This window comes from Erithacus rubecula (genome assembly GCF_903797595.1).
Source record: "Erithacus rubecula genome assembly, chromosome: 10".
Lineage (NCBI taxonomy): Eukaryota > Metazoa > Chordata > Aves > Passeriformes > Muscicapidae > Erithacus > Erithacus rubecula.
In genome coordinates, this window is record NC_136662.1 from 18,977,111 (window position 1) to 19,004,884 (window position 27,774).

At 48.0% G+C, this 27,774-nt stretch overlaps 3 protein-coding genes across 5 annotated transcripts; 2 read left to right on the forward strand and 1 right to left on the reverse strand.

Annotated features, from left to right (window-relative positions):
- The first annotated feature begins 229 nt into the window (after positions 1-229).
- Positions 230-17,602, forward strand: RAD54L (RAD54 like). The gene is made up of 18 exons (XM_079313317.1): positions 230-311; positions 401-490; positions 1,489-1,608; positions 2,296-2,356; positions 3,919-4,054; positions 4,806-4,875; positions 6,919-7,207; positions 7,629-7,753; positions 9,100-9,250; positions 10,376-10,502; positions 12,634-12,708; positions 13,113-13,243; positions 13,343-13,453; positions 13,603-13,726; positions 14,044-14,122; positions 14,228-14,407; positions 15,824-15,987; positions 17,115-17,602. The coding sequence occupies exons 1-18, from the start codon at positions 309-311 to the stop codon at positions 17,314-17,316; spliced, it is 2,238 nt and encodes a 745-aa protein (XP_079169443.1). The 5' UTR covers positions 230-308; the 3' UTR covers positions 17,317-17,602.
- A 126-nt stretch (positions 17,603-17,728) lies between these two features.
- Positions 17,729-25,603, reverse strand: LRRC41 (leucine rich repeat containing 41). Of its 3 annotated transcripts, XM_079313314.1 has the most exons (10): positions 25,403-25,603; positions 25,231-25,317; positions 24,930-25,000; positions 23,059-24,172; positions 22,411-22,656; positions 21,388-21,552; positions 20,992-21,090; positions 20,432-20,554; positions 19,517-19,592; positions 17,729-18,859 (listed from the first exon to the last, which is right to left on the reverse strand). In XM_079313314.1, exons 1-10 carry the CDS (start codon positions 25,527-25,529, stop codon positions 18,625-18,627), a joined length of 2,343 nt encoding a protein of 780 aa, XP_079169440.1. In that variant the 5' UTR covers positions 25,530-25,603; the 3' UTR covers positions 17,729-18,624. The 3 variants fall into 3 exon arrangements, with proteins under 3 accessions (XP_079169440.1, XP_079169441.1, XP_079169442.1); XM_079313315.1 differs by lacking the exon at positions 21,388-21,552; XM_079313316.1 differs by lacking the exon at positions 24,930-25,000 and having other exon boundaries at positions 25,403-25,535.
- Positions 25,604-25,760: 157 nt separating this feature from the next.
- On the forward strand, positions 25,761-27,033 carry UQCRH (ubiquinol-cytochrome c reductase hinge protein). The gene is made up of 4 exons (XM_079313337.1): positions 25,761-25,867; positions 25,950-25,970; positions 26,180-26,341; positions 26,780-27,033. The coding sequence occupies exons 1-4, from the start codon at positions 25,844-25,846 to the stop codon at positions 26,810-26,812; spliced, it is 240 nt and encodes a 79-aa protein (XP_079169463.1). The 5' UTR covers positions 25,761-25,843; the 3' UTR covers positions 26,813-27,033.
- Positions 27,034-27,774: the final 741 nt, after the last annotated feature.

The following is a 27,774-nucleotide window of genomic DNA, read 5'->3' on the forward strand; positions in this document are numbered from 1 at the left end:
ATTACCTCCTACTGATTTCCCTACCAGCACTACTCCTACTTGAAGGGAACAGACAGGCTGGGATCTCTCTTTGGACAACAAAAAAAAATCACTTTTTTTTTTTTTTTCCTTTTCCAGTCCCCCTTCGAGCACCTCTACTCGACACAGCAATCCGCGATAAATCTCAAGGCACGCGGCGCCCCGAGCGGGTCGATGCGGCTCGGCGCTCTCTTGGCCAGGCCTGAGGGCGGGGGGCGGAGCCGGCCCCGCGCTTTTCCCGCCACCGGCGCGGGCGGGCCGTTACCGCGTCCGCGCGCTCCCGTGAGGCGATGGTGAGTGCTGGGGGGGGGGGCTCCGTGTCCGTGTCCGTGCCCGGAACCTCCCGTCTCCTCACTATATGTGTGTTGTGCCTCTCTTCCAGAGGAGGAGCCTGGCCCCCAGCCAGCTGGCCAAGAGGAAGGCGGGCGATGAAGATGAGGAAGAGGAGGAGGAGGACTGGCGGCCGCCAACGGTGAGCGAGAGGCGCCGGGACGTGTCTGTGTGTGTTTGTGTGTGTGTTCTCGGCCCCGTGTGACCCCGCATCCCCGCCGGTGCCTGAGCCTCCCCATCCTCTGGGCATCGCGCCCCCGGTTTGTGCTGCCGCAAAACTCCGTGTGTCGGCATGTGGTTGGTGGGAGAACTTCCTTGCGCAGATGGTGCTTCGTGGTTATGGAAAAAGTTCTCCCTGTGAGAGCTTCGAGGGCCGTGTGTAAGGAACGGTGACTGGGTAGCTAGGAATAGGCTGTTTAAGGTAGAATGTTACGTATTTTTCTAACAGGACACGAGAGGATCAGTATCGCCGATTATCTGTAAGAAATAGTAATAGCCATTCATAATGACATGAGTCCCAGCCCTAATCCTAATTTGCAGTTATGTTCTATGTCATACAGGTTAAAGACTCTCATGTAATCTTTTCTGTGTCAAATCCATTTTTCTGTGCCAGCAGATGGTTGAAGCTGTGCCTTATGCTGAAGACGACTGTGCTAAATCAGGAAACAGATCAATAATCTATTTATTTTCATGCTTTTCTAAGTGTTTGAAATGTAAGGTTCAGTGTGAGGCCTTTCACCTGCATAACACCAGGTGCCCTGGAGCCTCTGGGGACTTTGATGTAGTTTGTTCCATGCTACTGACCCTTCCTTTTCTTAATTCTGCTTTTTTATTTTAACTGGCGGGACAGGACAAATCTTAGATTTTGCAGGCTAGAAAGTTATTTCTGCTAGTTATTTTCTTATTCTGTTTTAAGCTTGGTGTACATTAAGCTTTAGGGTGCAGTGACCTTGCTGCGTGAGCCCCGTGGCAGCGGGGGTGAGTGATGGCTGTGAGTGCTCAGAGCTGCTCGGCTGCCTGGGCAATGATGCTCTGTGTGCTTTGGTGCTTACTGGGCGTGACTTCAGGGCCTCTTCAGAGTGTGACTGCAGAGCATCTGCTCTCCCCAGCTGCCCTGAGTTGTTTGGTTCTGTTTTCCAGAGCCACAAGAGGCAGAAGGCGGCCGGTGAGGCGGAGAGTGGAGAGTGCTACAGGTCGCCTTTCCGCAAACCCTTGGCTCAGCTGACCAACAGACCCCACTGCCTGGACAGCAGTCAGCACGTGAGTGGGGCTGCTGGGACACACACAGCTCACCCAGCAAGGAAGGCCAAGTGCCTCCATGGTCCCGTTTAAACTCAGGTGTTATGGAAGTGCTATGCAGACACAGAGTCTTTTGGAGAAGCTTTTTGCCAGCTCCAGCCCTTTAATGTTGAAGGAGCTTGCTGTAGTGGAAATCCTTAGTGAGGGAGTTCTGTGAGACCCAGGTGAAGGACAGTACCCAGAGATGTGAGTTGCTTTCCATCCTGTCTGCTTGCCCAGTTCTCTCTGGGCTTCCACTGCTGGATGCTTGCTGATCCATCATGGATGTTTCTGCAGTGGTAACCCAGCTTATTTACAGGAAATGAGTTTCCTGATTGAATTACCAAGGCAGGGGGAAGCCATAGCCTTTAAGAAATTAATAAAGCCAGTGGATTTAGGAAGATGAGGGCTATGAAAAATCAATTTCATATATTAGAAAACCCAAAGGAAAATAGTTTTGAAAAGCAGAAGTGGTGGAGGAAATTGTGCTGAATTGTTACTTTCTTCCTTTTGGATAGTCTTGAAAGTAGATGGAGTTGAAACTTGAGTAGATTAGAGGGACTCTGAGTACTTGGCAAAACTGAGTTCTCAAAAAATGTCCTGGACTTGCTTTCTTGAGCAATCTCTGATTTCAGACTTCTGAAATGTGTTTTCTTTCTGAATTCCTAGGAGGCTTTTATTCGCAGTATTTTGTCCAAACCCTTCAAAGTCCCCATTCCAAATTATAAAGGTAAGATGAGGAGGTTTAAGGATTGTCTGTCTTGGCTGACTTGGGTAAAACAGATGATGCTTAGGCCTGTCAAATATATCTTTGGGGATTATTGTTATTTTTTGCACTGATGCATATGTTCCAGAAATCCTGACTTAATTTTGAAAGAAAAATACTGGCATATTAGCAAAGTCTTCATATTTCTTACTAGTGTTTAGTTTGGATAATCCTACATTTCAGAATTGGATTTTACAGTCTTACTGCTATGTATTTGATGTAGTGCCAGGAGATTTTACAGCATATCACAAATACAAAAGCAAAATGAATTCCAAGCCACTAAGGTTTATCATTTAAATAATGATGCTAACAGACAGAAGGCTGAGGTGAAAAAGATTTGTATGTGCCAGTTTTATTTCTACTTGGCTTGGTGTGTTGAGCCTCAAGGTGATCTTCAAAATGAGATTGTTTTGAAGTTGAAAGCCTCAGCTGGTTCGAATCAGTGAAACATAAGATCTCAGAAACAAATAGGCCTGTTCATGTCCCCTGCTTCCTCTTCACCCTCCAGCTGCAAAATTCGAATGCAGATCAACCACTTTCACTCACACTTGGGTTATAAAAATGTCTGTGAGCAGCCACTGAATATGGAATGACAAGCCCCAAAAGAGTTTGGCAAAGCTCACTTCTGGAGAAGCAAATTTGTCAGGAGACTCAAACAGAACTGTAACTGGGAAAGCTGCTTTCTGTGGCTGCTACCTTGCTCTACTGAGAAAAGTGGCTGTTTCTTGTGCTTTCTTTCTTGCTGTGTGTGCATTGCTGCCTCAGCTTGTGATACACTCCTGTTTTGCAAGGAGCTTTAGTAAACAGTGGACAAATAGACTGATAAAATATTTTTCAAGCACAATCAATCCTGGGAGCACAGTTGCCTGAATTTTGGCAGGAAAAGGTTTTCTTTTTGTATGTTCTTGTGTTCATCTCCATTTCAAAACTGACATCAAAATACAGTACTAGGAAAAGGGACTGATGCTTGGTTTCTGCTTTTCACAGAAATTGGTTTCAAGGCCAAACATCTACTATTGCTCAGCAGAGAGAAAATAATACCCCAGAGCAAGTAGTGACAATATGACGCTGGCTGTGGTGCTGTAGAACTTCATCACTGTTAAAAATCAATTCCTGACCTTGCATCAAAGATACAATTCTGGCAAAGAAGGGTTAGGTGACCCCAAAAGAGGATTTCCCCCAGCATATTCTGTATGTAGGAGTGTATTTATTGAGATGTACATTCTGGAGCCCTCTTTTTGGCTTTCAAAAAACTAGAACAACTGCCTTGGGTGAGCAGTGCCATTGCTCCATCTTCACCTCTGTTCCTTTGTTCTGTTTTTTCCTGCTGCAGCGCTTCCCACTGTGTGCTGCCAGAGTGCTGCTGAACAGCAGCCCCGCTCAGTTTGCTGTCTGCACCAGCTGTGTGTGCACCTCCACTACAGCACCCAATTAATTCACTGTTCCTAGGTGTAATCAGACTCTGCTGCCAGGCTCTGCTTGCTTCCAGGAAGATGTTGTTGTTTGAGCTGTGCCTTTGATTTCAGGGCCCCTGGGCTTGCGCTCGCTGGGTGTCAAACGAGCAGGACTGAGGGGTCCCCTCCATGACCCATTTGAGGAAGGAGCTCTGGTTCTGTATGAGCCCCCAGTGCTGAGTGCCCATGACCAGCTGAAAATAGACAAGTGAGTCATCACATGGCATGAATGCTGCAGTTCTGACCTCTTTGTTGGTGTAGGTTTATGTGCTTTTCTCTGAAATGTGTTTGAGCTGGGGTCTGAATATCAAGGGGAGTTCAATTCCAAGTATTTTGCCTGGATTGGTTCAGGTATGGCTTCAATCAAAGAAGGAATGTAGCCATGCTGGATTGTTTGTGTTCTTTCACTGACTGTTCTATCTCTCATGCATCAAAAATTTAAACCTGTTGCAGGGAATGAGCATACATGCATGGAGAGGTTGCTTAGAAAATCCCATGGCTTAGTTGTTAGTCAGCATCTAAGGACAAGCAAAGGGAGATGACTCTCAGATATTAGGCTGCCTACTGGTCTGTATTCTGACATAGTAGTTTCTTTTGTGCTATTGTAACTTTAAAAGGCTGTTCATGGACACAGGGAGGGGTTTATCTCTCCAGAAATTTAGTTGCAATATTGTTACAGAAACAACAAAAACAATACTGACTTTTTGACTCTGGTGTCTCTGAACCACATTCTGCCATTGTTTTAATTACAGCCCACATACATGGTTTCACTGATGTTTCAGACTGTGGGTAGGCCTCTAACTTCATTCTCAAAGCTGAATTAATCGATTTTTCACTTTCTTGTTTGAAATTGCTTCCCCTGTGCCACAGGGGAGTCCTCAATATAGCAGTGGGATTTAAACCTAAACATGTGCCAAATTCCTTATCACAGTCTCTTCTTCCTTGACTGCCTCCTGCAGGGATAAGATACCTGTCCATGTTGTGGTGGATCCTGTCCTCAGTCGTATTTTACGACCCCATCAGAGAGAAGTAAGTGTTCCATTGGGATGTGAGGGTGTGGCTGGAGGATTTGCTCCATTTCAAAAAGCTGCATTTCCTCTGCTGGAGTTGTTACAGGTCTGCATAGACCTCACAGTCTGACAGTCAGACTCTAGTCTGGTGCAAATACCAAGTGAAGCATTTGTTTTAAGCATCCTCTGAGAAGCCTGAATGCTGATGATATTCCCTGTCTCTTTTCAAGTGAAGAGTCAGGGCTGAAAGTCCTGCTTTTACTTACCTTGAAGTCTGGAGATGTAGCTCTGCTGGATGGAATTCAGTGTGGAAGATCATGGGATATAGTTGCAATTACTTATCTTGAAGCCCAGTTTTGAGTCAGGCAGGGCAGACTGTCCACCAGTGTTTACTGCTGAGCAGAACTGATTGCATCTGCAGTCCCTGAGCTAGGAAACGCTAAGACTCCAATTTCTGGTACCATGGTTCCCAAAAAAGTGTAGAGTAGGTTCCTACTTTAGTGTGCTTTGTTTGGAGGCTGCCCTTGGTAGGTGTGAGCTGTGCCTGGCTTATGCAGACTTGAAATTTGACAGTGGAGACTGCCAAAAATATTTTGTGTTATAAATATGTGCAACATTGTAATATGGCACCAATGGGTACAACTCTACAAATATCTGATACACGCTTCTGGACTGCTCAAAGTTCATCCCAGATACTGTATATTATAATTTAAACCTGGAGGGAGCACAGATGGAAGCTGTGATTGCTGATCTTGCAGGCTGAGCAGGTCAAGTTAGATGTGTCCCTGCATGGGAGATCTTCAGATGGCTCTGAGAGCATTGTAGGCTGCTCATGGCTGTAGTTTTATCTCAGATCTGGTAATGAACCTGTGACCCAGTGTGATGTGCCTCTATGGCTACATGGCTGGAGGCACTCTGGTTTTGAGTAAGCTGCTGCCTGCTGCTGCTTTTGTCAAGTAATCAAAGTTATGTTGGTGTCCTAGGCACACTGTTTTTTGGTAGGTAAATGTCGATGATAAAGCGGTTTCTGCTCTAGGCTGACTAATAAGTCTCTACCTGCTAAAGATTCCTATGCTGCTTTATTCAGCTAATGCTCCTATGTAGTTGTACAGGTCTGCTCCAACTTTGTTGTGACTTTTGCCTAGGTGCTGGTTCTGCAGTAAAATGCAGTCTTATAGCCAGTAATGTGCTTCATAATTGTACAACTGGCTTAAATAAATTCCATTAGCCTGTTACTAAAAGCTTAAGAAATAAAGAAAAGGACTTGAAAGTTCAGGTCAGGGTGCTCCATCTTCAAGTCCTAAGTAGTGGAGTAGAAAGGATGAATCCTTGCAGGTTTAGCTTATACATTCCCAGCACAATGCCCTGGTTTTCTTTGACTCTTATCATCACATGGTATGGGAACATTTTGAAGTTTGTCTCTTGCCCCCCTTTTTTTTAATCTGTCTCAGTGATATATCAGAGCCTAATGCAGGGCTGAGCTCTTCTCTCACCATGTGACGTGGGTTATAACCTCAGCTCTCTGTCTTCTCTAAAGCTAAATCTGCTTTGGACCTTGAGCCCCCAGGTGAGTCACTGCTTCTAGGCAGAAATTATGAGGGCTGATGATGGTGTTCTGGGAATTATTTGGGCAGCAGAAACAACTCTCTCACTCTGATTCTTTAAAATTACCTGATTTGGTGGTGTTAAGATGATAAACCTCTTTGAAATGATTGATGCATTTTAGTTCATGGCCAGGCCCTGTCTAATGCAGCCAAGGGTAGAAAATTTCTGGGAATTCATGTTAGGAAGCTGGTTGGAATTGTACAAGTAAAATGTAGCATGATCTTGTGCATGTTGTGAGATGCACATTGGCACCAGTAGTGCAGATTCACTCCAGATGTGACAGTATTTTAGCTGTGCCTCAGGTGATTTCCCTGTCTCATTAGAGCACTGCATGTCCCCAGGGATGTATGTGACACACAGATCTGTTTGTTGTGCTATCAGTCCTGTGCATTGTGGTAATGAAGTTGTCACTCTACTGATGTCCTCATCCTGCTCTGAGAGAACAATTTTTTGGCAGGGGGTGAAATTCCTCTGGGACTGTGTGACGAGCCGGCGGATCCCTGGGAGCCATGGCTGTATCATGGCAGACGAAATGGGGCTGGGCAAAACTCTGCAGTGCATCACGCTCATGTGGACGCTTCTCCGGCAAAGCCCGGACTGCAAGCCCGAAATCGAGAAAGCCGTGGTGGTGTCTCCCTCCAGCCTGGTGAGAAACTGGTACGATGAAGTAGAGAAATGGCTGGGGGGAAGGATCCAGCCACTGGCCATTGATGGAGGCTCCAAGGAAGAGATTGACCGTAAACTAGGTACAGAAATGTGTGCAGTCTGGGCGTTCGGCTGGTTGGGTCAAAGTCTTGCGCTGGAGGAAAGCTGCAGCAGCTCATGTTTGCTGGATCTCTGCACACTAATGACTGTCTTTCCACTAACATGTTTAGATCTGACCCTTGCATGTTTGGTAATAGTTGATCTTTTGCCATAATCCAGATCTAGTTAGGTGTTAGGGTAGTCCCTAACACCTCTTATTTTTGCTCTGCTTTCTTCCCAGAAGGCAGGAAAGGAGGCAGAAGGGACATGGAAATGGGAATAGTTGTAGAGAAAGGAGAATGGGTACATATGGGAGGATGAGTTTTCATAAATTTTTAGGGCAAATGTTTTGACTGACTGTTTATTATTAGATTTCCTCATCCTTTTTTTTCCTGTTTTCCTTTTACCCTTTCCCATCTGCAGCTGGCTTTATGAACCAGCGTGGCCTGCGAGTGCCTTCACCCATCCTGATTATCTCCTATGAGACATTCCGGCTGCATGCTGAGGTGCTGCAGAAGGGCAGTGTTGGGCTGGTCATATGTGATGAGGTAGGGGGCACCTCTAAGGGGAATCCATTCCTGCTGCTTTCTCAATATCTGGGTGGAACTGCATCCGCTTTCTTAAAAGGAGAGCGGACAATGGGATACAGGACTTAGCTGTGGACAACACCTGGTGTTTCAGAGGCTCTGAGTAAGATCAGCCATACTGTGTGAGGTGTCTTCATGAGCCAAGATATGAAGAAAATCCAGTTGGTGGTAACTGCATCCACTTGTAGGCTCCTGATCCATCCCTACTCAGGCCCTCTCCGTGTGAAATGTGTACCAGACGGGATGTCCATGCCTGTCTCTGTTGGTAGTGCCAGGTGGCTTACTGGTTTTTGTCCATTGGTGTGCATTAAGCTCTGCTTGCACATGGCCTAAACGGAGTTGTTTTTCCCTATCTGTGGTTATAGGTAGTGAGAGCCAGAGATGATTTGAAGGACAATAAAACAAGTGTCCTCTGCCTCCTTGAAACAATCAGGCTATGGCCTGGCAGGGGTTGAAGTGTCATCTGCTTCTGGGTAGAAGGAATTTATTAAATAGGGGTGCCACCCAGTGGTTTGGCTTTGTATTTGCCAGAACAGAGCTGAGAGTGCCTTAAAGCGAGTAAGTGTCCTCAGGAGTGTAGCTCCCATAAACGTGTTATCTATGAGTCCATGATGACTGCCCACACTTCTCAGTACTTCTGGAAGGGGGCCAGCACCTTGGGAGTCTGGGAACCCATGTCCTTGGCCTTGTGGCTTCTATATGTTCCCAATAAATACCTCTGCTGTAGTCTGGCACTCATGAAAACCATCTTATCTTGTGCTTTGTCCTACCCAGCACTCAGATGCTAATAAAGTTGCTTTTCCCAGGCATGAGAAATAGGGCCTGTATTCAGATTACCCCTGTAAGAGGCGAAGAACCCATTTTTATTAGGGTGCAAAGCAATCCTCTGTATATGTGGTCTGAGTGGCTTGTGTTCTTGACCTTGAGTGAAGCAATTCTACTGGTCCAGAGTTCAGTGCTTGTGTTGATAGCTGAAAACATTCCCGTCTTAGAACAGGAAACAATTCTTAGAGTTTTATTGTGTGATGGTTGTTATTTTCATGGTAGACTTTCTTGCCTGGGTGGAGCTCTGATATTTCTGCTCTGGGAAGCTTGTAATGTCTTGCTTCTTCACATAATGGCTTCAGGCTTTTCACTAGATCCTTGTCTTTGAAAGAAGTCTGTTGCAACACTTACTCTACTACCAGGAGTAGGAAAAGTGGTGAGATACCTTTTATCAGTGCTGATGTGGTTCTCCAAGCTGCTTCCTAACAGGGTGACTGGATTTATCAGCCTTATTCCTTTTCTCTATTTTTTTTTTTCTACAGGGCCATAGACTGAAGAACTCTGAAAACCAAACTTATCAGGCTCTCAACAGCTTAAACACCCCTCGACGAGTCCTTATCTCGGGCACCCCTATTCAGAATGACCTGCTGGAGTATTTCAGCCTGGTGCACTTTGTCAATTCAGGCATTCTGGGTAAGAGATGAATGTGTGGGAGATGGGAGGGAGGGGGAGGTGCTGGCCAGGCTTCCCTCAGTGCCAGCAAAAACAACAACTGAGAACTTGCTGATAAATCGTGCCAGGGGCTTGATGATCTAAGGTGATCCCTTAAGGTCTTTTCCATTCTGTGATTCTATGAGACTCAGTCCCTTTCAGTTTGTATCCAGAAAGCCTCCAGGACAGGGCACCCTGACCTAGGCTATGTATCATCTGAGCTCTGTTGCAACAAGGTTCTAATGCAAAGTACACCATCGAACAGGTATTTTGGAAGGGGAGTCAGTTAAGGTTAAATGAATCTGCAAAACTGACTGCTACTGTAAATTATTTATATTTTCATCACCCATGATTGTCTCAGGGTGTTAGGCATCCAGTCCAAGAGGCTTCTCATTAATTCTAGTGTGTGCAGAAGTCTAGTTAAACACAATTCATCAGATTCTTAGTCTTGCAAGCACAATGTTGGCTGTGTCTTTTTCTGTTCAGCTGTTTTGCTCCCAGGAGTTCTGAAGGAAAGGATGGAATGGGATGGTAGATGTTCTACATCTGCTTTTTCCATGTGCTTCAATTTTGGGTAGCTATTACAGGGAGCTGATGGGATTTCACCTGCCACCCTTGACCTGTACTTTGGGCAAGATTACTGTCCCTGTACTTGCAGTTCATTCTCTGAGATGAGGTTAATGGTGTAACTACTGCAGCAAAGCTGCATGCACTCAGTAGGCATTTTTTCCACTTTCAGCCTGTGGTCAGTAATAAGCAACTGATTACAGATAATTTTGGACTAGGCACAGATAATGTCTATGCTGTTGTTTCCAAGGACAAAAATAAAAGTATAACTGGAATGTGAGCAGAAGCAGTATGTGCATGACTGTTCAAGTAAAATTCTACGACCTTTGGCTTTGCATTGTTGTTGGAGTACAAAATGATTATCTCTTGTACTGATTTGTCTGCCTTGTTTGAGTCTTGGCTAGAAAAAAATACCAATCTTATGGATGGGATGAGGGTTTCTATCTGCTGGGCTCAGTGTTTGGGGTGTGGTAACTGGGGCTGTGGAAACCTGATCAAAGGTGCTTTGGTAGTGGTTGTTACCTTTTCGGTTTTATACAGGAACTGCACAGGAATTTAAAAGACATTTTGAAATGCCAATCTTGAAAGGAAGAGATGCAGATGCAAGTGAAGCTGAGCGACACAAGGGAGAAGAGAGGCTTAAAGAGCTGATCAGTATTGTGAACAGGTGAACTTCATCCCTCTTCTCTTTGCAGAGCTTTTGCATAAGCCCTTTGCATAAGCTCTGCTATCTTTCCAAATTACAGTTGTAGCTGTAATGAATTCTCTTGCCTGTTATGTATATTCAGCAAGTGGTTGTGGAAGTATTTATTGCCTAAGAAATCCACATAACATGGAGCTTTAGTCTGATAAATGGAACTGACATCGCACAGTCAGCTGCAGTCACCCACAAGCAGTACTCTCAGGTACTGAATTATTGTTTGACTCTTATGTTTCTGTTTTCTCCTGGGTCCTGAATAATCAGGCAGCATCCTTTTATTTATGTTAGCTACAAATGTGGGCTGGATCAGACTTGAGATCCATCTGGCCCAGATGTTGAGGAACAGGAGTAAAAGAAATGTCACTCAATTCTGCTGTTGATTGCTCAAGTCACAGAAGAGTCCAGCTCACACTTCCACAGTTCTGTAGGGCTGATAGGACAGGCTACAAGTGTCAGATGGGACTTCTGATCCCCAAGAAGCACCTCTGTGATATGAAGTGCTGATTTGTGGTACTTGTTTAAACCAGTTTTTTCTTCGTGAATACAACCAATTTATTCATGTCTGCTGGCAATTGCTTGGCTCTCTTTAAGAACTTGCTAGAAAAGACTCTTGAATTCTCAGCATTTCTGGTGTCTTCATGTTTTTTTCTGTTTTTTTCTGGGTTTTTTGTTTGTTTGTTTATTATTTGGTGGCTTTTGGTTGATTGGGGTGTTTTGTTTTTATAGCCTGATCTTTTGCAGCCATCGCAAATACAATCCTTCAGTTCACAGTCATGGTAAATTAAATTGCACACTAAGTAGAGTCACTCCATAGAGACAGTCCTGACCTTGACTCAGATCAGCTTGCAGGAGCTTCAGAAAAAGGAACGGTTGTGAGGAGAAAAGCTTATTCCTTCTTGAGGTGCATTGATTTCTGTTTATAGTTGATGAAAAATTGATGTAAAAGTGTGCTCAGGAATGCCTGTGCCTGGCTCTGTTGAGGTCTGTGTCCTTTCCTTTATTGTTGAACAGTCATGGTACAGAAATGGGGAAGACAAAGCACAAAAGTAGTAGCAGATGAGTCTGTTGAATTTGGTAGGAATTGCAAACAGGACTGATGCAAAGACATGGAATCATAGAGGTAAGGCTGGAAGGGCCACGGAGAAGGCATCTAACCAGTCTTGCTGTCTGTCCTAAGGTAGAAGGTGTTAGACCTAAACTATCTCTTAACCCCACCCAGCACTGAAGACTTTGCAGTTTTCCTTGGACACCTTTTCCAGGGCACTGCTGTCTTTGCAGTTAAAAAAATGCTCTTAATGTGTAACATAAATCTTCCTTACTGCAGTTTAAGCCTATTAGTTTTCATCCTGCTGCTTATGGGTTCAGAGACCAGATTATTCCTTTATTTACCAGTCTTTGACTGATTTTTGGGGTTGTTATATATCCCTGCTGTCTGTCTTCTGTAGGTTTTGTAACATGTCTTTGATGCTTCCTGGCAGAACTGGGTTTCTGCACCTCTTACTCTGGTTGCTCAGCTCAGCACTTTTTTTTGTCCATCCCACCTTTTCTGAATTGTGGCAAAACTGCTCCATGGAGCATTTCCAGAGCCAAAGGATATGTCCTTGGCTGGAATTTTGGGCCAGGCCATGAGCCCATCTTGGGTGAGGATGGCTACCGAGTTATTAAATGGGGAGTTGCCTGCCTGTACTTTGGGGTTATGCCCACAGTTTGTGGTGGTCGATCCCTGTACTTGTTTGCTGTCCATGCTGCTGATCTGTTGCAGCTCAAATTGCAAATGCTGTTGGTAGTCTGAGGAAGAGCAGAGTTTCTCCTGTGACCGAGATCTCTCTGTGTAGGTGGAATTATGTCCATCCCTCCAAATCTCGTGAACCACATGGAAGTCTTACAGAACAATGTGTTATATGGGGCTCTGCAATAAGGCTTCATGTGGGTTGTGAGTCTGGCCTCTGCCATGTTTGACTGTCACAGACCTTTGGAGAGAAAATATCAAAGGGACTGTCTGTTGACCATGAGGAATAATAGTGATAAAACAGAGTTTTATCTGTAGAAGGGATCCAAGAATCATTCAAGCATCTGATCTTAATTTCTCTCCCTGCAGGTGTTTAATTCGGAGAACTTCAGACATCCTGTCCAAATATCTGCCAGTGAAGATTGAACAGGTGGTCTGCTGCAGGTATCAAAAAGCATCTGCTGTGTCTGGGAAACAGTGGAAGTAACAGGAAGGACTGAAAAATTGCAAAAAGCCCTTCAATTCTTGTAGTGACTGCTTTCCTCTAGGAATAATGTTGCCATTGGCAATATGTTGCTTTTCTTCCTGAAGCCACAACCCACACCTGGTGGTTCTGCCAGCCAGCTGATCAGCTCTGGGCAGCTGTGTAGAGCAGAGCTCTGGGCTGTGCAGTCTCTGCAAGCTTCTCTTCCAGCTCTGGAAGATAGCAATACTCTACTGGCAGCCCTGGGGGCAGTTCTAGGCTGTTTGTGCTAGAAAAAGCAAGCTGAAAGGACCATTCTGTAGATGGAGTAGGGCTTTTGTTTGACTGCAGGCTGGGACTCTGCAGAGCTCTTTTTGTGTTTCAGACTGACACCTCTGCAGACTGAGCTGTACAAGAACTTCCTGAAGCAAGCCAAGCCAGTGGAGGAGCTGAAGGAGGGCAAAATCAGTGTGTCATCTCTCTCTTCCATCACATCCTTGAAGAAGCTCTGTAATCGTGAGTTGATCACGTGGGTTTGGGTTTTGCACTGTTGGTGGAGCTTTTTTGGGTCTCCCTTGTCCACTCCATGGTCTCTGAGCTCTGTTTATTCTCCAGATCCTGCTCTAATCTATGATAAGTGTGTGGAAGAAGAAGAAGGCTTTATGGGAGCCCTGGACTTGTTCCCTTCTGGCTACAGCACCAAATCTGTGGAGCCCCAGCTTTCAGGTATGAGGGAACTCAGCATTATACATATGCTGCCTAACACAGGCAACCATGAGACTGTATTTAGCATCTTACTAAGTGCCCCTCCAGGGTCTGGAATTTGGAAATTCTGCTCTAGCTTTTTCTTGCTTTCTTTCTTTCCTTTTGTCCAGGAAAGATGCTGGTTTTGGATTACATCCTTGCCGTTACCAAAAGCACCAGTAATGACAAGGTGGTTTTAGTGTCCAATTACACTCAGACACTGGATCTGTTTGAAAAGCTCTGCAGGAACAGAAGGTTTGTCTTTTGGGTTTCACTGGTTTAATCCTGCTAGACTGTTCTTGTTGCCTATGTTGTGAAAGAACGGGCTATTTCTATACTTTCTATCAGCAGGAACTTGTGATCTGTCTTTCAGCTCACGCGTTCCTGAATTGGAACTAATGTAGCTTGTGCTTTGTCTGCTGGGGTCACTCAGCAGAAAATCTCTGGCCCTCTGCTAACATTTCTAAAGCCCATTCTGTTGTTATAGGGCTGATAGTAGCAGATTTTTCCCTTTAAGTAGGATGCTGTAAAGATGGCAGCAGTCTGATGGCAGTAAGTGCTGTGTATTCCAGGCATTTGTATGTCCGGCTGGACGGCACCATGTCCATTAAAAAGAGAGCAAAGATCGTGGAGCGATTCAACAGCCCCTCGGTGAGTGGAACCTGCCAGACACGAGCAGCTCTCCTGCCAGCTCTGAGTGCTGTGGGTAAAAGCATGGCTGCCTCTGTAGCCTGATCCAAGCCTGCCTTTTTCCAGAGCCCCGAGTTCATCTTCATGTTGAGCAGCAAAGCAGGTGGCTGTGGTCTGAACCTGATCGGGGCCAACAGGCTGGTGATGTTCGACCCCGACTGGAACCCGGCCAACGACGAGCAGGCCATGGCGCGCGTGTGGCGCGACGGCCAGAAGAAGATGTGCTACATCTACCGACTGCTCTCGGTGAGCCAAGCCCCTCTGCCCTCCTCAGCATGGAGCTCTGGGGCCAGCCCAGACTGCAGCTGCTGTGACTGGGGCCAGAAGGGAAAGAACTCTTCAGTGTTGGTGACCAGAATTGATTGGAACTTAGTTGCTTCCTACCCTTAGATGTGTTGCCATGGAAAACCATGAAGGTTCTAGCTGGAGGGTCATTACTGCAGCCCTTGGTTTTCTAGCAGTGACTGGCTTCTGAGAAATAGAAACAAGTGTGGCTTTGCAGATAAGATGTTCCTTTGAAGTCATTTAGGCATCTGACTTCTTTAATTTCATGGGGTGTCTGATGCAGAACTTGCTGTTTTTCAGTCAGGCTGCAGTCTGTTTTGGGTGTACGTGTACTTTAGAAACAGCAAGTATGTTCCTGGAATTACTAGCAGCATTTGGGATGGAGCTGCCAGTGAGCAGATGGGGTAGCTGCTCTGTAGAGGAAAACCATGAAGGAGACTGCACTTTTCAGGCTACTCTTAACACTTTGTCCAGCAGTGCCAGTAGTGATTGCTGCTTAAAGTGTCTCCTCTGTTCTTGTTCACCTCTCATTAATTTAGACTGTGGGGTTGTTTTGTTTATGAGGCAGAAGTTGTTGGGTGGGTTTTTTGTGTGTGTGGTCTTTTGTTTTGTTTGGGGTTTTTTGTGTAAGCTTAGGTCCCTTGCTCAATTATTAGATTTACTTTGAGAAAACAGATGTTCTTTGCCCATCTTCTCTTAATGGACTTCTCTGACCTTGCTGCACTTGGAAGCAGGGAGCTCCTTTGCTTTTAGAAATAGAAATCAGTCTGCAAATCATGACTAATCACCCCCCTCCTTGGTATTACATTTATTTGCAAAACAGACATTTTGCTTTTAGATTTTTGCCTTAGAAATGCAGCACTCTGGGCTTTCTGCACATCTGTTCTGGAAGCAGACATCTCCCTCCAGGCAGGATGTGATTGATCTGTGTGTGGGTGAACCAGAAAATAGTGCTGATGCTTGTGTCACCCAGGGCTAGACCTTGTTGCTGCTTCTTGGGGAAATTGTGGTTGGGATTTTTTGTCAGGGAGCAGCTGTAGCTGCTCGTCTCCTTTCCCTTCCTTCCTTCCCTTCCTGTCAGCACAACCTGGTTCAGTGTGTGAGCTTAGCCGTGAATGGCAGTTCCACCTCTTCCTAATCTGTACCTCCACTGGATCCAGTCCTGCAGCCACAGGGAAGGACAAGCAGAGTTGGGTTAGATCAGCAACAAAACACACGTGGTTGGAGTGCAGCTGCTGAAACTTGCCTGCCACCTGTACTGGTGAGGCACTGAGTGGTCCCAACAGCTTAGTGCCATTCTATCTGTGATTCTTTCTCTAAGCAGAGCTCCTTTAACACCAGTGTTCCAACTGTGCTTCATCTCTGACTTGCCTGTAGACAGGGACCATAGAGGAGAAGATATTCCAGCGTCAGACCCACAAGAAAGCCCTGAGCAGCTGCGTGGTGGATGAAGAGCAGGATGTAGAAAGGCATTTCTCACTTGGGGAGCTGAAGGAGCTCTTCACGTTGAATGAGACCACCACCAGTGACACCCATGACAAGTGAGTATTCTGAATGACTCATGGCTGGGATGGCAAAAGTTTGGTTGTGTTATTCAGGGGTCTCCCAAGCAGCAGGAGAAAGTCCAGAGAGTGAGCTCAAATGTTTCTGCTTCTGAAGCTGTTAACCAATTAGACATGAGCACTTTCCTGCTGTCCTGTCTTTTGGTTGTCTAGAAAAGCTGTTCTGGCTGGACTATCTTGTAGCTGTCTGGTTTGGAGACTGAAATAGTGCAGCTAATGAAAAGAGAAAAATTGGTCAGAGCTGTTCAAATTGGTGAAGCTTAACTTGGTCCTTCCTTACTGGTCTCTTCCTGGTGAACTGGTAAAGAAATGCTGAACTGCTTCTGTATTAGGGCTTCCCCATTGGCTAAGAATTCATGAAGCTCAAGGGCTATTCTGGCAACCAAAAGAATACTCCTTTGTCTGCCCTTCTCCCCCAGCCCAGAACCTGTGGTATTATAGCCACCAGAAAGAGGACAGGGAGTGCAGGAAAAATGCTTCACTGTGAAAATTAAGACTCTTAATTCAGGCAAGAAGTGAAGAGGATTAGTTTTAAGCTGTATCAAAGCTTAGCTCAGTGTAGGTCTCCATTCTGCATGGCAACAGCCCTTGCTGGCCTGGCTGCTGCTGCTCTTTGTCTCCTGAAGTGCCAGCTCAGTGGGGCACCTCCAAAATAGCCTGAGCACGACCTGGTGGCTGTGGTGGGAGACAGGATGGAGTGTTTTGGAGCACGGTGTGCTCTTTGAATTTAGGAGTCCTGATGCAATACTAATAAGGTGTTAACAGCAGTCACTTGAGATCTGCCTTAAGCAACATCCCACACCTTTCAAGAGAAACTCCTGACCTTCCTCTGGGTCTTGCTGGACCACTCCCAAATGGTTAAACATGAAGAGGGACTGCCATTGGAAACAGAACACCCCCAAGTTTTCAAAATGTGTTAAGTCCCTCCTTACCCGTCATGCACACCAGAAGGTAGTTGTGTGTTTACATGAAATGCAGTAGTAATTCAGAATCTGAAAATCCAGCTCCAGGGAGTTAATCCCAATGTAACTGGGCTCAGTTTTAAGCAGCCCAAAGGCAGGGAGAGCAGAGGAGCTGTTGCTGATGTGGCCCTGATGTCGTGGCAGGATCAAGTGTCGCCGCTGTGTGAACGGGCACCAGGTGCGGCCCCCTCCCGCCGGCTGCGACTGCACCTCGGACCTGTCCCAGTGGCAGCACTGTGCTGACAAGAGGGGCCTGCAGGACTCGGTGCTCAAGGCTGCCTGGGACGCTGCTGTCACCTTCACTTTCCATCAGCACTCCCACGAGGAGCAGCGAGGCATTCCCTAACAGGTTACTGTCCCCTGTGGGGGCAAGGGCAGGCTCTGGGGCAGCCTGCTCCACTTTCAGCCCTTTCAAAGAAAGGGGCAGTGGGCAGCTGTGCGTGCTGGACTGTGGTGTGGTTGTGGGTTAGCACAACAGTGTGACTCTGAGGTGGCTGGAAGGCCCTTGGCAGTGTTCAGTCTGCTGCAGAAGCAAGAAGTCTATGGCTTTTTCTCTGCTGTTGTATTGTGTGCCTGAAAAACAGCCCCTTGGGAACTGGGAATAACAGCACCATGCATGCTTGATCAGATTTAGCATTGGTTCTCTTGCCTTTGGTATCTGTGCCTTCTACTCAGACAAGTTTTGTCTTCAGGTTTGAGTCAGGAGTTTTATAGCACTTGATGTGCGGTCAGGTTTTTTTCTTTGACAGCTCTGGCTTACAGCTACTCATCAAAACTTGCAGGATCCATTTTTGCTGTGAAATATGAACCTCACTGATTATTTGGGAACAAGAGGATTTTGTACAGGTGGAAGAATTTTAGCTTGTATGTTGAACATCTGGCCTGAAAGATCATGCAAGCAGTAGGAAATCAGGCTCTATTCCAGGAACTCCTTTTCTAAAACCACTTGCTTTATTATGGGCAGGATCCCCTGATCTAGCAGTGTTTTAATGAGATCACATTACATGACAGTAATAAAAGTCATTTGGTACATTCTGGGTCTTAATTATAATTTTATTATAAAAACATTACAAAATAACAAACTATTCAAAACTTCTGTAAAATGACTGCAGACACTGGGAAAGGGCAGTATGACTGCAAATAAACAGCAAGCTACTTGGTACACAAAATAATGTTTTGGTTTAAAGTACGACTTTAAGGTCAAGCCTGGGGGCTTCATTAGCTTGTTTTCTACTCCCTTTAGTGGAGGGAGGAGTTCTTGCTTCATAGACCACAGAATGATGGACTTGGAAGGGATGTCAGGTGATACTGTCCAATATTCCCCCTCAAAAATGAGATCACCTAGACCTGGTTGCCAAGGACCACAACCCGATGGCTTTTGAGTTTCTCCCACGTTGGAGATGGTTATTGGTGAGACATTAGCTGAAACAAGATCAAATTTGTCACAACACCCAGTGACGTAAACAACCGTTCGTTCAGAAGCTCATGTGATGTATGTCCCATTTATAATACTCAAAAAGATGGCAGAGTTAGATCACCTGGAAATAAAGCTGTTGCGTCACGGCAGTGCCACAGCCCTTTGTCAGATGAACAGCAGAGTGAAAAGAGCAGCTCTGTGCTGCTGGAACTGCAGCCAGGAGCTGCTGGGTGTCCCTCACATGACGCTGATGTAGTCGGCGAAGGCCTGGGAGGAGTCCCAGGCGTCGCTGACCACGCTGCACACGGCTCTGAGGCGGCGCAGCGCCTCCTGCGCCGTGTCCGCGTCCTGCTCCAGCCAGTTCTGGAAGAGGCGCAGCTCTGCGAACGGAACCTGTCCCCCCCTCTGCTGCATGTGGCCTTCCAGCTTCCTGGTGAACTCCAGGAGCCCATCAGGTTTGATGCAATTTGAGCTTCCCAGGGAAAGAAGAAAAAGAAAAATTCATTAAGAGAGTCTAGACTATAATTTGAGAACTTTAAATTCCTGTTCCTTCTAGTACCTGCTAGTGCAGGTACCTGAGAACTTTTCAAGGCCAGGTGCACCTTTTTTCAGCAGTACAAAGTACAAGTGTTTCTCATGAGAAACAAAACTGAGTATGAAGGGCTGCAAACCTTTTTAAAACAAGATGGTAACAGCTGCTAAGTTAAGGTCATTATCCAGACCTCTTACTATTACTTAAGTACATCTAGCTGTGGCCTTAAAATAAATGTTGCAGCTGTCAATTCTCTGGTCCAACCTACAGGTCCCAATGCAAGACTCAGCAGTAAGTGATTATTTATCTCTTCCTGCTGAGAAAATCTGAAGGGCATGTGTCAGAGTCTGGTATTTCTAGGAGATTAAAAGGTCAATTCCCATACAGAGATGCATAAATAAATATCAAGTTGCATGCTGGAATTAAATCTTGTCAGAAGAACAGTAATCTGGCTTCAAGCCTGCTGAAGGAGTTTGGTCATGGTTAAATAAATTGTCAAGCCTATGTACTCTGAGCAACTTGAGCCATGGGGATGTAAAGAAGTTCGGCTATCTCCCTCCCAAAACAAAGAATTTAATGTTTAGAGCAGCAGAATACCTGACATCCAGCTGACAGAGAGAAGAGGAGGAATCTTCAGAGAAAATGTCTGCAAGGGCAACCAGCCTGTGATTCCCTGAAAGGGAGACATGCACTATTAGATGCAAATTGGAAATGGTCTTAAAATTTAAATTGCCATAGGGCTGGGATAATAGTGCAGAAAAGGAGTCTGCAAGCATATGAATGCCACACAGGGAGCCCACCTCTGCACTCTCAGTATGTCCCTCTCAGTGACATCAAGTGAATTCATGCCCCTGAGCAGTGTTTGAAGCAATGAAAACATTTGCTGATAGGGTAGTTTGTTTGAAAAATCATGGTTTTGGTTGAGAAATCCAGATGCAGCTTTGTTTTAGAAAATATGTATATTCAAGTTATCCCAAGTGTCCTGTTTTATTTAGTTAAGACAACAGAAAACAATATTCTGGATTTATCTGTAATAAGCTTTTTGGAGGCCAAGTAGAAATGTTTGAAAAACTAATCACTTCTGTAAATTCACTTCCATTTATTTTCCTCTACAAATTCCTCCTTGACTTGTTCTCATCCCTCCAGTGGCTGCCAACAGCTGTCAAGACACAAACTGCCCAAACTTGGGCAAAATCTGTGCCTCTGAATCAGAGGCAGTGCATCTGATGCTGGATCTGTTCCTGTTCACTCAAATCTGGCTATCTGCTGGAACTTACATTTGCTGCCAAGAAAAGCTGCCATTATTCCTGCAAAGTACCTTGGTCCACTGCTGAATGCAACTGAAATTCTGCCTTTAAAAATGGATCCAGTGCTCCTTATTTTGTGAATTAAATCCCCCTCTGTTCCTGCAGATATGGTGAGTTCAGCAGTGCAGTCAGCAGCTCTCAATGGCCCTGACTCCAGCCCCAAAGTTCCCTCCAGAGAGCTGCTCTGGGGCCCCACAGTACACACCAAGGCGGTTCCCAGGCAGTTTGAGGCTCTTCAGTGATGAATTTCTTTTCACTGTACTGATTATTTCTGACAAAAACTCAGCAGTAGAGCTTTCAAACAGGCGGCAAAAGGAAAATGTGATTTCTGTGAAGAAATGGATTTACAGTATGAGTACTCCCTGTGCTTCATTACTCCATAATTACATTCTGCAGACAGCCCCAGCCCCTAATCCATATGCAAGAACAAAGCTCCCTCAGCAGTGGGTTGTGTATAACAGCACTTCTGCTGTGTCAGGAAGAGAGCAGAGATCACACCCAGCCTCATGGCCCTGCCAGCTCACCCAGTTAAATGCTGATGTGTTTTGAAGGTTAAAAATCTTTGTTTTATAGCTGAGACTGCAGACACTTCCCTGCAGGATTTGCCAGCAGCTCCTCTGCTCCACTGGCACAAAGAACCAGGCATGTTCCCACTCTGACAGTACCTGCAGATCTGTTCCACATGTCTGACACTTGGCTACATCTCTTAAATGCCAGTCAACCACAGCACCTTTCCAAGTAACAGCACCCAGGAGCTGACTGTACCTTGTAGGCCAGGATCCTGAAGCAAAAGCAGAACTTCTTTCTGGTGCTCAGCCAGGTTCACATCATGAAAACTCAGCTTCTTCAAATTTGGAGTACACTCTAAAAGCAAAACAAGTTCTCAGGTAAAGCACTGTACATCCTTGGGATAAGAGGACCCTAACCTGGCTGCCAGCTAATGCACAGAACTGGCTTAGATTGTGGGTAGTTTGTGCTGGATCGTGGATAACTAAAAACATTGTTCTGTGCAGGATCATCCACATAGCACAGCATGTGGGATGGCTGACACCCATTTCTTGTTCTTGGGAGACTTCAAGGTGTCCATGCTGAAGAGACAGACCCACCACAGCACGGAAGCTACAGAGTGTGTGCTCCAGTGATGCTGGGTTAGCAGAGTACCTTTGAGCACCTCCAAAAGGAGCCCAAGCTCCTGGGGGCAGGGCAGCATGGCACTGTCCAAGGACAGCTGCTGGAGAGACTTAGTCGCCTTGAGCACTGGCAGCAGGAACGCAGTGTGCAGAGGTTCCCTGGGGAATCGGATCTCCAGCACCTCCAGGCAGCTTTCTGAGGGAAGAAAAACAGTGAAAGGGTTTGCTCTGGAGTGCCTGTGTTCAGTGTAGCTGCAGCAAGCAAGAAGCCTGTGTGCCCAACACCACCATCCTTTAGGTCGGTAGAAACTGCCTATGCACTGTGCCCTGCCCTGAGGAGCTCTGGCAAGTCAGACCTGCCAATCACTTACAGCTCACTCCAGGATTCCTGCCAGACCACAGGGCCATCAATTTCCATTGTGCTCACCAGTGCTTGAGAAAAGGTCACCCTTTAAATGCACAAGCCAGTCAGTGTCTTCCCAGCGCACAGGTCTTTCCTGACCCCACTCCAAACTCACTCAGGCTTTGCTCACTGCTGTTCTGGCAATTCAAGGGCTGGTAGGGGTGATGAGAGACCTGTGAGCTGAGCACACACTGCTGTAGCTCCCAGGCTGTAATCCAAAGGCCTGGGCAATGCTTTGCCATCTGCTGTGGTATTGTGATGATCAAAGGATGCTTTCCCTCTGCTTAAGGGTGTGCCTAAGGCTGACAGCTTCACAGTCGATGGGATAAACAAAGTGGAAACTCCCAGTCAATTTACAGATCTGATGGGATAGACTCCCCATGGACAGTCACAGGTAGCAGGTTATGATGGGCCCTGTACAAAGCTGATATTGCAGCAGACTAGGATACAGCAATAAAACATTTCCTCTAAGATTCTGCCTCCACAGAACATCTCAGACGGGAAGAGACAAACTGCAACAACTAAATCAGAAAGGTAATGCTGTAATTGCCTAACAACAAACCACCATGACAGTGTTGAGTAAAGCCTGTATCAAGCCTTTACAGCTGTACCTGCCTGCCAAGTCCTGCCATCGCTCAGAATGATTCCTACCTGGGATTTCTGCCTTGCCACAGCTCGGATTCGCCTCTGGCCCACTGCCCTCCAGCTGGTTTTTGAGGTCGAAGCTGACAGAGAGCGTGTGGAGCTGGGGAAGGGCGCTCAGGATGCAGCGAACGAGCTCCGTGCAGGGCATGTGGGAGAACATGTCGCTCACACGGAGCACGCGGAAGCGGCACTCTGGGTGCCGGGCCAGGGCCCGGAGCCCGGAGAGGATGCAGGAGATGTTGGCATTCAGGCCTGCAACAGCATTTGTACAGGGAAGTGTCAGCTGTGTGTGCAGGCACTGACACACAGAGCTGGAGCTGCAGCAACGGCAGCCCGAGCCAAAGGATAAACTCTCAGACCGCTTTATCTACACACCCTTAAGCTACGCTCTGTGCATGGGAGATGGAGACAGGCTCTTCCCTTTGCCCTCTCTCAAAGGCATTTAAGCATAAAGCCAGGGGCTGGGACAGAGGGATCCCATTCTCACCCTCAAGTCCTCCCACTCATTAAAGATCTCACGCAACACCTTTCTCAAGATGGGGCACCAATACTACAATGCCCTTTCTAGTGAAAATTAACCCAGAGTAAACATGAGCAGTAAACCCAGACCATTACAGCCGGGCTGGAAGGAAGTTCCTTATTCACAGCACTGACCATTGTAGGACAGAACCAGGTTTTCTAGAGACACCCAGGAGCTCAGCAGGTTACTCAGAGTCCGACATGTCTCCCCAGTCAAAGGAATGGAGAACAATTCCAACGTGGAGACACTTCGGAAGCGGTGAGCAGCTTTCAGAGAAAGGATCCCAGCAGGTCCTCCTCTTTTCTTACAGCCAGCATGCCCAGTGTATGGAGATCCTGGGGAGGAACTAGTCTGGTTCTCAGTGTTCTCTCCCTCTGTGGTCCTGGTTTTGTCCAGTAACCCTGAATTATTCTCTCTAGCAACAGTAAAAACAAAATCATACAGATCTTCTGGGTCAGCATAGTATCCCCTGCTCCGCCTGAGGCAGCGACGTTTCCTCCCCACTGCAGGTTTCAGCCGTCTGCGTGTCTTTCGGGGAATGGGGTGACAGGACAGCTGCTCTGAGCTGGAACAATGGGAAGAACCCCCCTGGGTGCTGGTGTGGCCACAGGACACCTCGCTGCTTGTCTCCTCACACGCTGTGTTTCGCAGGGGAGGACTTCTGGGGCCAGAGAGGACAGAGCTCATGGGAGCATCATCCACCTCTTTCGTGGTGCTCCCCTCCCGCTGAGCATCGCAGCCCCTCTCTGCTCCCTCCTGTGCTGACTGCTGGCTTTGGGCTTTGCCCTCCTCTCTGCAAAGGCCACACGGGCTGCTGTGACAGGCGAGGGCATTTCCTGAGCGCCAAAACCCAGCGCTCATGGTCAGGATGAGAACGAGAAGAACCGTGTCGGGAACAGGCCAGGAACACATGGACACCTGGCTGACAGAGCCGTGGTGGACCAGCCGGTGAAGGAGCAAAACCAGCGAGCGCCTGATGGACTGGTCACAGGAGAGGAGGTGCTGGAACTTCAGGATGCGCAGGGAGCCAGCCAGGTTTTCAAGCACTTTGTGGTTGTGCTCAGCAGTGAGCTCCACAGCCCCCTGGAGCATGTTGCAGAGGGTGAGCTGGGAAACGTGCGGGGAGCTGTGCAGCAGCGGCGAAAAGTGACGGTCATTGAGGCGCCAGTCAGAGGAAACGTCCAGGACACCATGGAGGACGTTGGAGAAGAATGTTTCAAGGAACTTCTTCCTCCAGCATGTTATGCTCTGCAATTGAACAACAGGGTGTAGGAACAAAAAGTCAGCATCCATTTTTATTGGTTTTTTTAAAGTTAAATTATTGCTGTCTGCTAACCTGGTGTCCAAAACTTCCCTCCTGCTAGCTCCACTGAGACCACCTCTCTAGTTCTCAGCATCTTTCCTCAGTATATTCCTTGAAAATCTGAGTCCCATTGCGCCCTTCATCCTCCTTCTGGCCACATTTAAACACTCAGTGGTTTGAAGCTGGGCCCTTTTCTTTGCCTATTAAAAACCAAGTCACCACCAATTTTTTCCAGAGCATCTATTTACTGGCTGTCATTAAATTGTCTGTTAATGATTCTTTTATGATGATGAAGCAATGAAGCTGCTTCAGTTCATCTACATAAAACCATTCTCCAAACTCACTGTCTTCTCTTTTTTTTTTTTTTATGCTTTCTAAGACATCAACATATCTTTTTTTTTCCAGTATAGGTATAAACACGATAAAAGATGCTGTTTTTATCCTCTGAAGACAAAGGTTTGCTCTTTTGGCAAACTCACTGTTGGGAGATGAAGGGTGTGGCTGTACACTATGCTTCCTTCATAAATCCCATTTCTCAAAATGTTTGCATTATCAGGGTCATGCCTTGGACTGGAGCTCTACCAATGTTTATAAAGAGGTGCCAGGAATTGACTGGAGGCAACCAGAAAGAAAACCTCATGGAGAACAACAGAAACAGGGCACCTGTGTCGAGCCCCTTCTCCCACCGGAGGCTTTCCTCACCTCCGCGTTGGGTGGCCTGGTTTTCATCACATCGTCCCACAGCTTGCGCCAGATGGGCTGTGTCGAGAGGCCTGGGGGAGAGAATCATCAGCGGGGCCTTTCAGCGCTCTCCCAGTGCCGCGCTCCGGAGCTGCTGGGATGCCGGGCGCAGGGCGGTGTTCCCGGCCCCCGAGTGTCCGGGCTCCCATTTCCAGCCCGCAGGAGCTCCTCTCTCCAGAGCTCCCGGCGCCGCGGGCTCCTCCCGCCCCATCAGTGTGAGGGGCCCGTCCCTCCCGCCCGGGAGTGTCCCCGCCGCTGTCACCTGCTCTCCGCGCGGCGTCCTCGGCCCGCTCGAGACGGAAGACGGTGAGGAGCGGCAGGAGGCCCCGCAGGAGGTGGCCGGGCAGCGCTGCGGAGAGCCAGAGGGAGAGGGCGGCAGGGTGCGGGCAGGCCCGGGCCCCGCGCCCCGCCGCCCCGCGCCGCCCGCGCCTTACCCCACACGTCCCGCTCCAGCGCGGCCATGCTGCGGCTCACGGCGGCCGCGCTCAGCGCAAACAGGCTGCGCGGCCGCTCGGCCGCCATCGCCGCCTCGGGCACGGATCGCTCGCACCGCGCCGCCATCTTGGGGGGCGGCAAGACCGGGCGGCCATGTTGGGGAGGTCGCGTCGAGCAGCGCGGCGGACAGGCCGGCGGCAGCGCTCGGCCGAGCCGGCTCTGAGGCCGAGGGACACAGGAGGAAGGGAGAGGAAAGGCGGGAGCGCAGCAATGGCCTTCTTGGCGCGGCCACACGCCCGGCAGCTGCGGGCTGCCATGTTTGGAGGGGCGGCGCCCCGGGGCGATCTCCGCCCTGCGGAGGGAGCGCTTCCGCTTCCGGCGCGGACGGCGGCGCTTCCGGCGGGTGACCCTGCGGAGTCCTTCTGTGCGGCGGGAGCGCCATGGGGCAGCGCGGGGAGCCCGAGGTGAGCGCGGGGCCGCGCCGCGCCCGACCGGCACCCCGCACCGGCAGGCGGCCCTAACGCTGTGTCTCTTTTCTTTCCGCAGGAGGAAGAGGAAGAGCTCGTGGTGAGACGGGGAGCCGCGGCGGGGACTCGCAGCTGCCGGGGGCGGCTGCTCGGGGCCCTCAGCGCCGACGAACGGGCTCGGGGGGCTGTGGCGGGGCCGCGCTGTGCCGGCGGCGCGGAGCTCGGCGGGGAGGCCGGGCTGCGGTGCGGATGCGGGGGGGCTCGGGGGGAGCGGGTGTCCGTGTGCTCAGCGCAGCCCCGTGTCCGCAGGACCCGCTGACCACGGTGCGGGAGCACTGCGAGCAGACGGAGAAATGCGTGAAGGCGCGGGAGCGGCTGGAGCTGTGTGACGCGCGGGTGTCCTCCCGTTCCGAGACGGAGGAGCAGTGCACAGAGGAGCTCTTCGATTTCCTGCACGCCAGGGACCACTGTGTAAGCGCTGCGGCTCTGAGCGGAGCTGCCTTCAGCCACACTGCTGACTGTGCGGCCAGGTTGAGTGTGAGCTGTGGTAGCTGTTCAGTCCCGTTTTCTTGTCTAATCTTTGGTTCCTCTTTGTTACAACAGATCTAGCTGGGATTCGGTATGTTATTAAACAGTTAAATAACTCAAACCTCGTGTTTGTACCCTGCAAATGGCACTTGGCTATTTCTGTCTTGTATTTGCCATTTTAAAGTTAAACCTTTTGAACCTGAGCTAAAGCTTTGTAAAGCATTTCAGCAGCTTTCTTGAATGATTTGTTGCAGAACAAAAGCCAAGGCTGTGCACCTGTGTGCATTGTTGGTCCAGAAAACCAAGAGGGGTGTAGTGACACCTTGCTGATTTCCATCCCTAAACCATGAGTTACTGAGGATTCTGTTTATTTCTTTCCAGGTTGCTCACAAGCTTTTCAGTAAGCTGAAGTGAAGGAGGGCATGGTTGTCCATCTGCTTCCAGTCAGTGCCAGCGGTTCCTGAATCACAGTTCTGCTTCCTGCAGTCCATCCTCCATGCTGAGCATGAATGAAACGGCTTCCTGGCAGCCTGTCACTGCCTCTGTGCTCCTGGAAGATGTGCAGCTGTGCAAAAAATACAAACGTGTTGATGTTCTGTAATTTTCCATATTAAACATTGACAGTTCCTGTGGAAGTGCCCTGTGTTTATTTCCTAGTTCTCATGCTTTTGACTCGTACTGAAAGGTGAAATCAGTGGGTGTCAGAGCCCAGTTAAGGGTGGGAGTGTTTCCTCACTTGAGGGAATGTTTTGTGCTGCCATGATGGACAGCTGCTGCAGCCTGATCCCACGGGGAAGAATTTGTCTGTTGGCGCCACAAAGATTATTCCTAAGCCCCGCAAGACCAGTGTTGTTCACACAGTATGTTCTAAGTTAGACTGAAGGGAGTGAACCTTTTTTAGGAGACAAAAGTTCCCCACTCTCAGGGGAAAGCTGTCACCTGTCCCTCACTGTCTCCTGCTTCTGCCAGTGGCTGGAAGAGCCTCCTGGCAGCAGCCAGCTCTGCCTTCTTGCCCACGAGCCCAAACACCTGGCTGTGGAGGCGCATGGGGCTGGTTCACCTGCTCAAGCCAGGGTCACCTGGGGGGAGCAAAAGCCTTTCTGTGTGAGTTACCAGCCCGTTCTGCTCGCCCTGGGCTGTCCTGTCCATACTCTGCCTGCTGCTTTCGCGAGAGGGAGTGCTTAGTAGGAGGAAAGCTAGGGTGTCTCACGGGATAGAAAATTTCCCTGCTATTCTTCCAAGTGGAATGAAAGGCACCACCTTATAAATTTGGCTGTTCTTTATCCATGTAGTGATTCATAGTTCTTTCGGTAGGGTAGGCCTACCATGCAAGTTCCAGTCGGGTTTGGCGTGGTTATGTTTTTGTTTCCCCTGTG

What these genes read in the sequence shown, in the direction of transcription:
- RAD54L (XM_079313317.1), top strand. An exon ending in GGCTGGTCATATGTGATGAG is followed by an intron (nt 7,754 to 9,099) that starts GTAGGGGGCACC and finishes TTTTTTCTACAG; the next exon opens with GGCCATAGACTGAAGAACTC. An exon ending in AGCGATTCAACAGCCCCTCG is followed by an intron (nt 14,123 to 14,227) that starts GTGAGTGGAACC and finishes GCCTTTTTCCAG; the next exon opens with AGCCCCGAGTTCATCTTCAT.
- LRRC41 (XM_079313314.1), bottom strand. Translation starts at nt 25,529, where the DNA reads ATGGCGGCGCGGTGCGAGCGATCCGTGCCCGAGGCGGCGATGGCGGCC. An exon ending in GGACGCCGCGCGGAGAGCAG is followed by an intron (nt 25,001 to 25,230) that starts GTGACAGCGGCG and finishes TCTCTCCCCCAG; the next exon opens with GCCTCTCGACACAGCCCATC. An exon ending in TGGCAAGGCAGAAATCCCAG is followed by an intron (nt 21,553 to 22,410) that starts GTAGGAATCATT and finishes TTCTTCCCTCAG; the next exon opens with AAAGCTGCCTGGAGGTGCTG.
- UQCRH (XM_079313337.1), top strand. Translation starts at nt 25,844, where the DNA reads ATGGGGCAGCGCGGGGAGCCCGAG. An exon ending in GGCAGCGCGGGGAGCCCGAG is followed by an intron (nt 25,868 to 25,949) that starts GTGAGCGCGGGG and finishes TTCTTTCCGCAG; the next exon opens with GAGGAAGAGGAAGAGCTCGT. An exon ending in AGGAAGAGGAAGAGCTCGTG is followed by an intron (nt 25,971 to 26,179) that starts GTGAGACGGGGA and finishes CCGTGTCCGCAG; the next exon opens with GACCCGCTGACCACGGTGCG.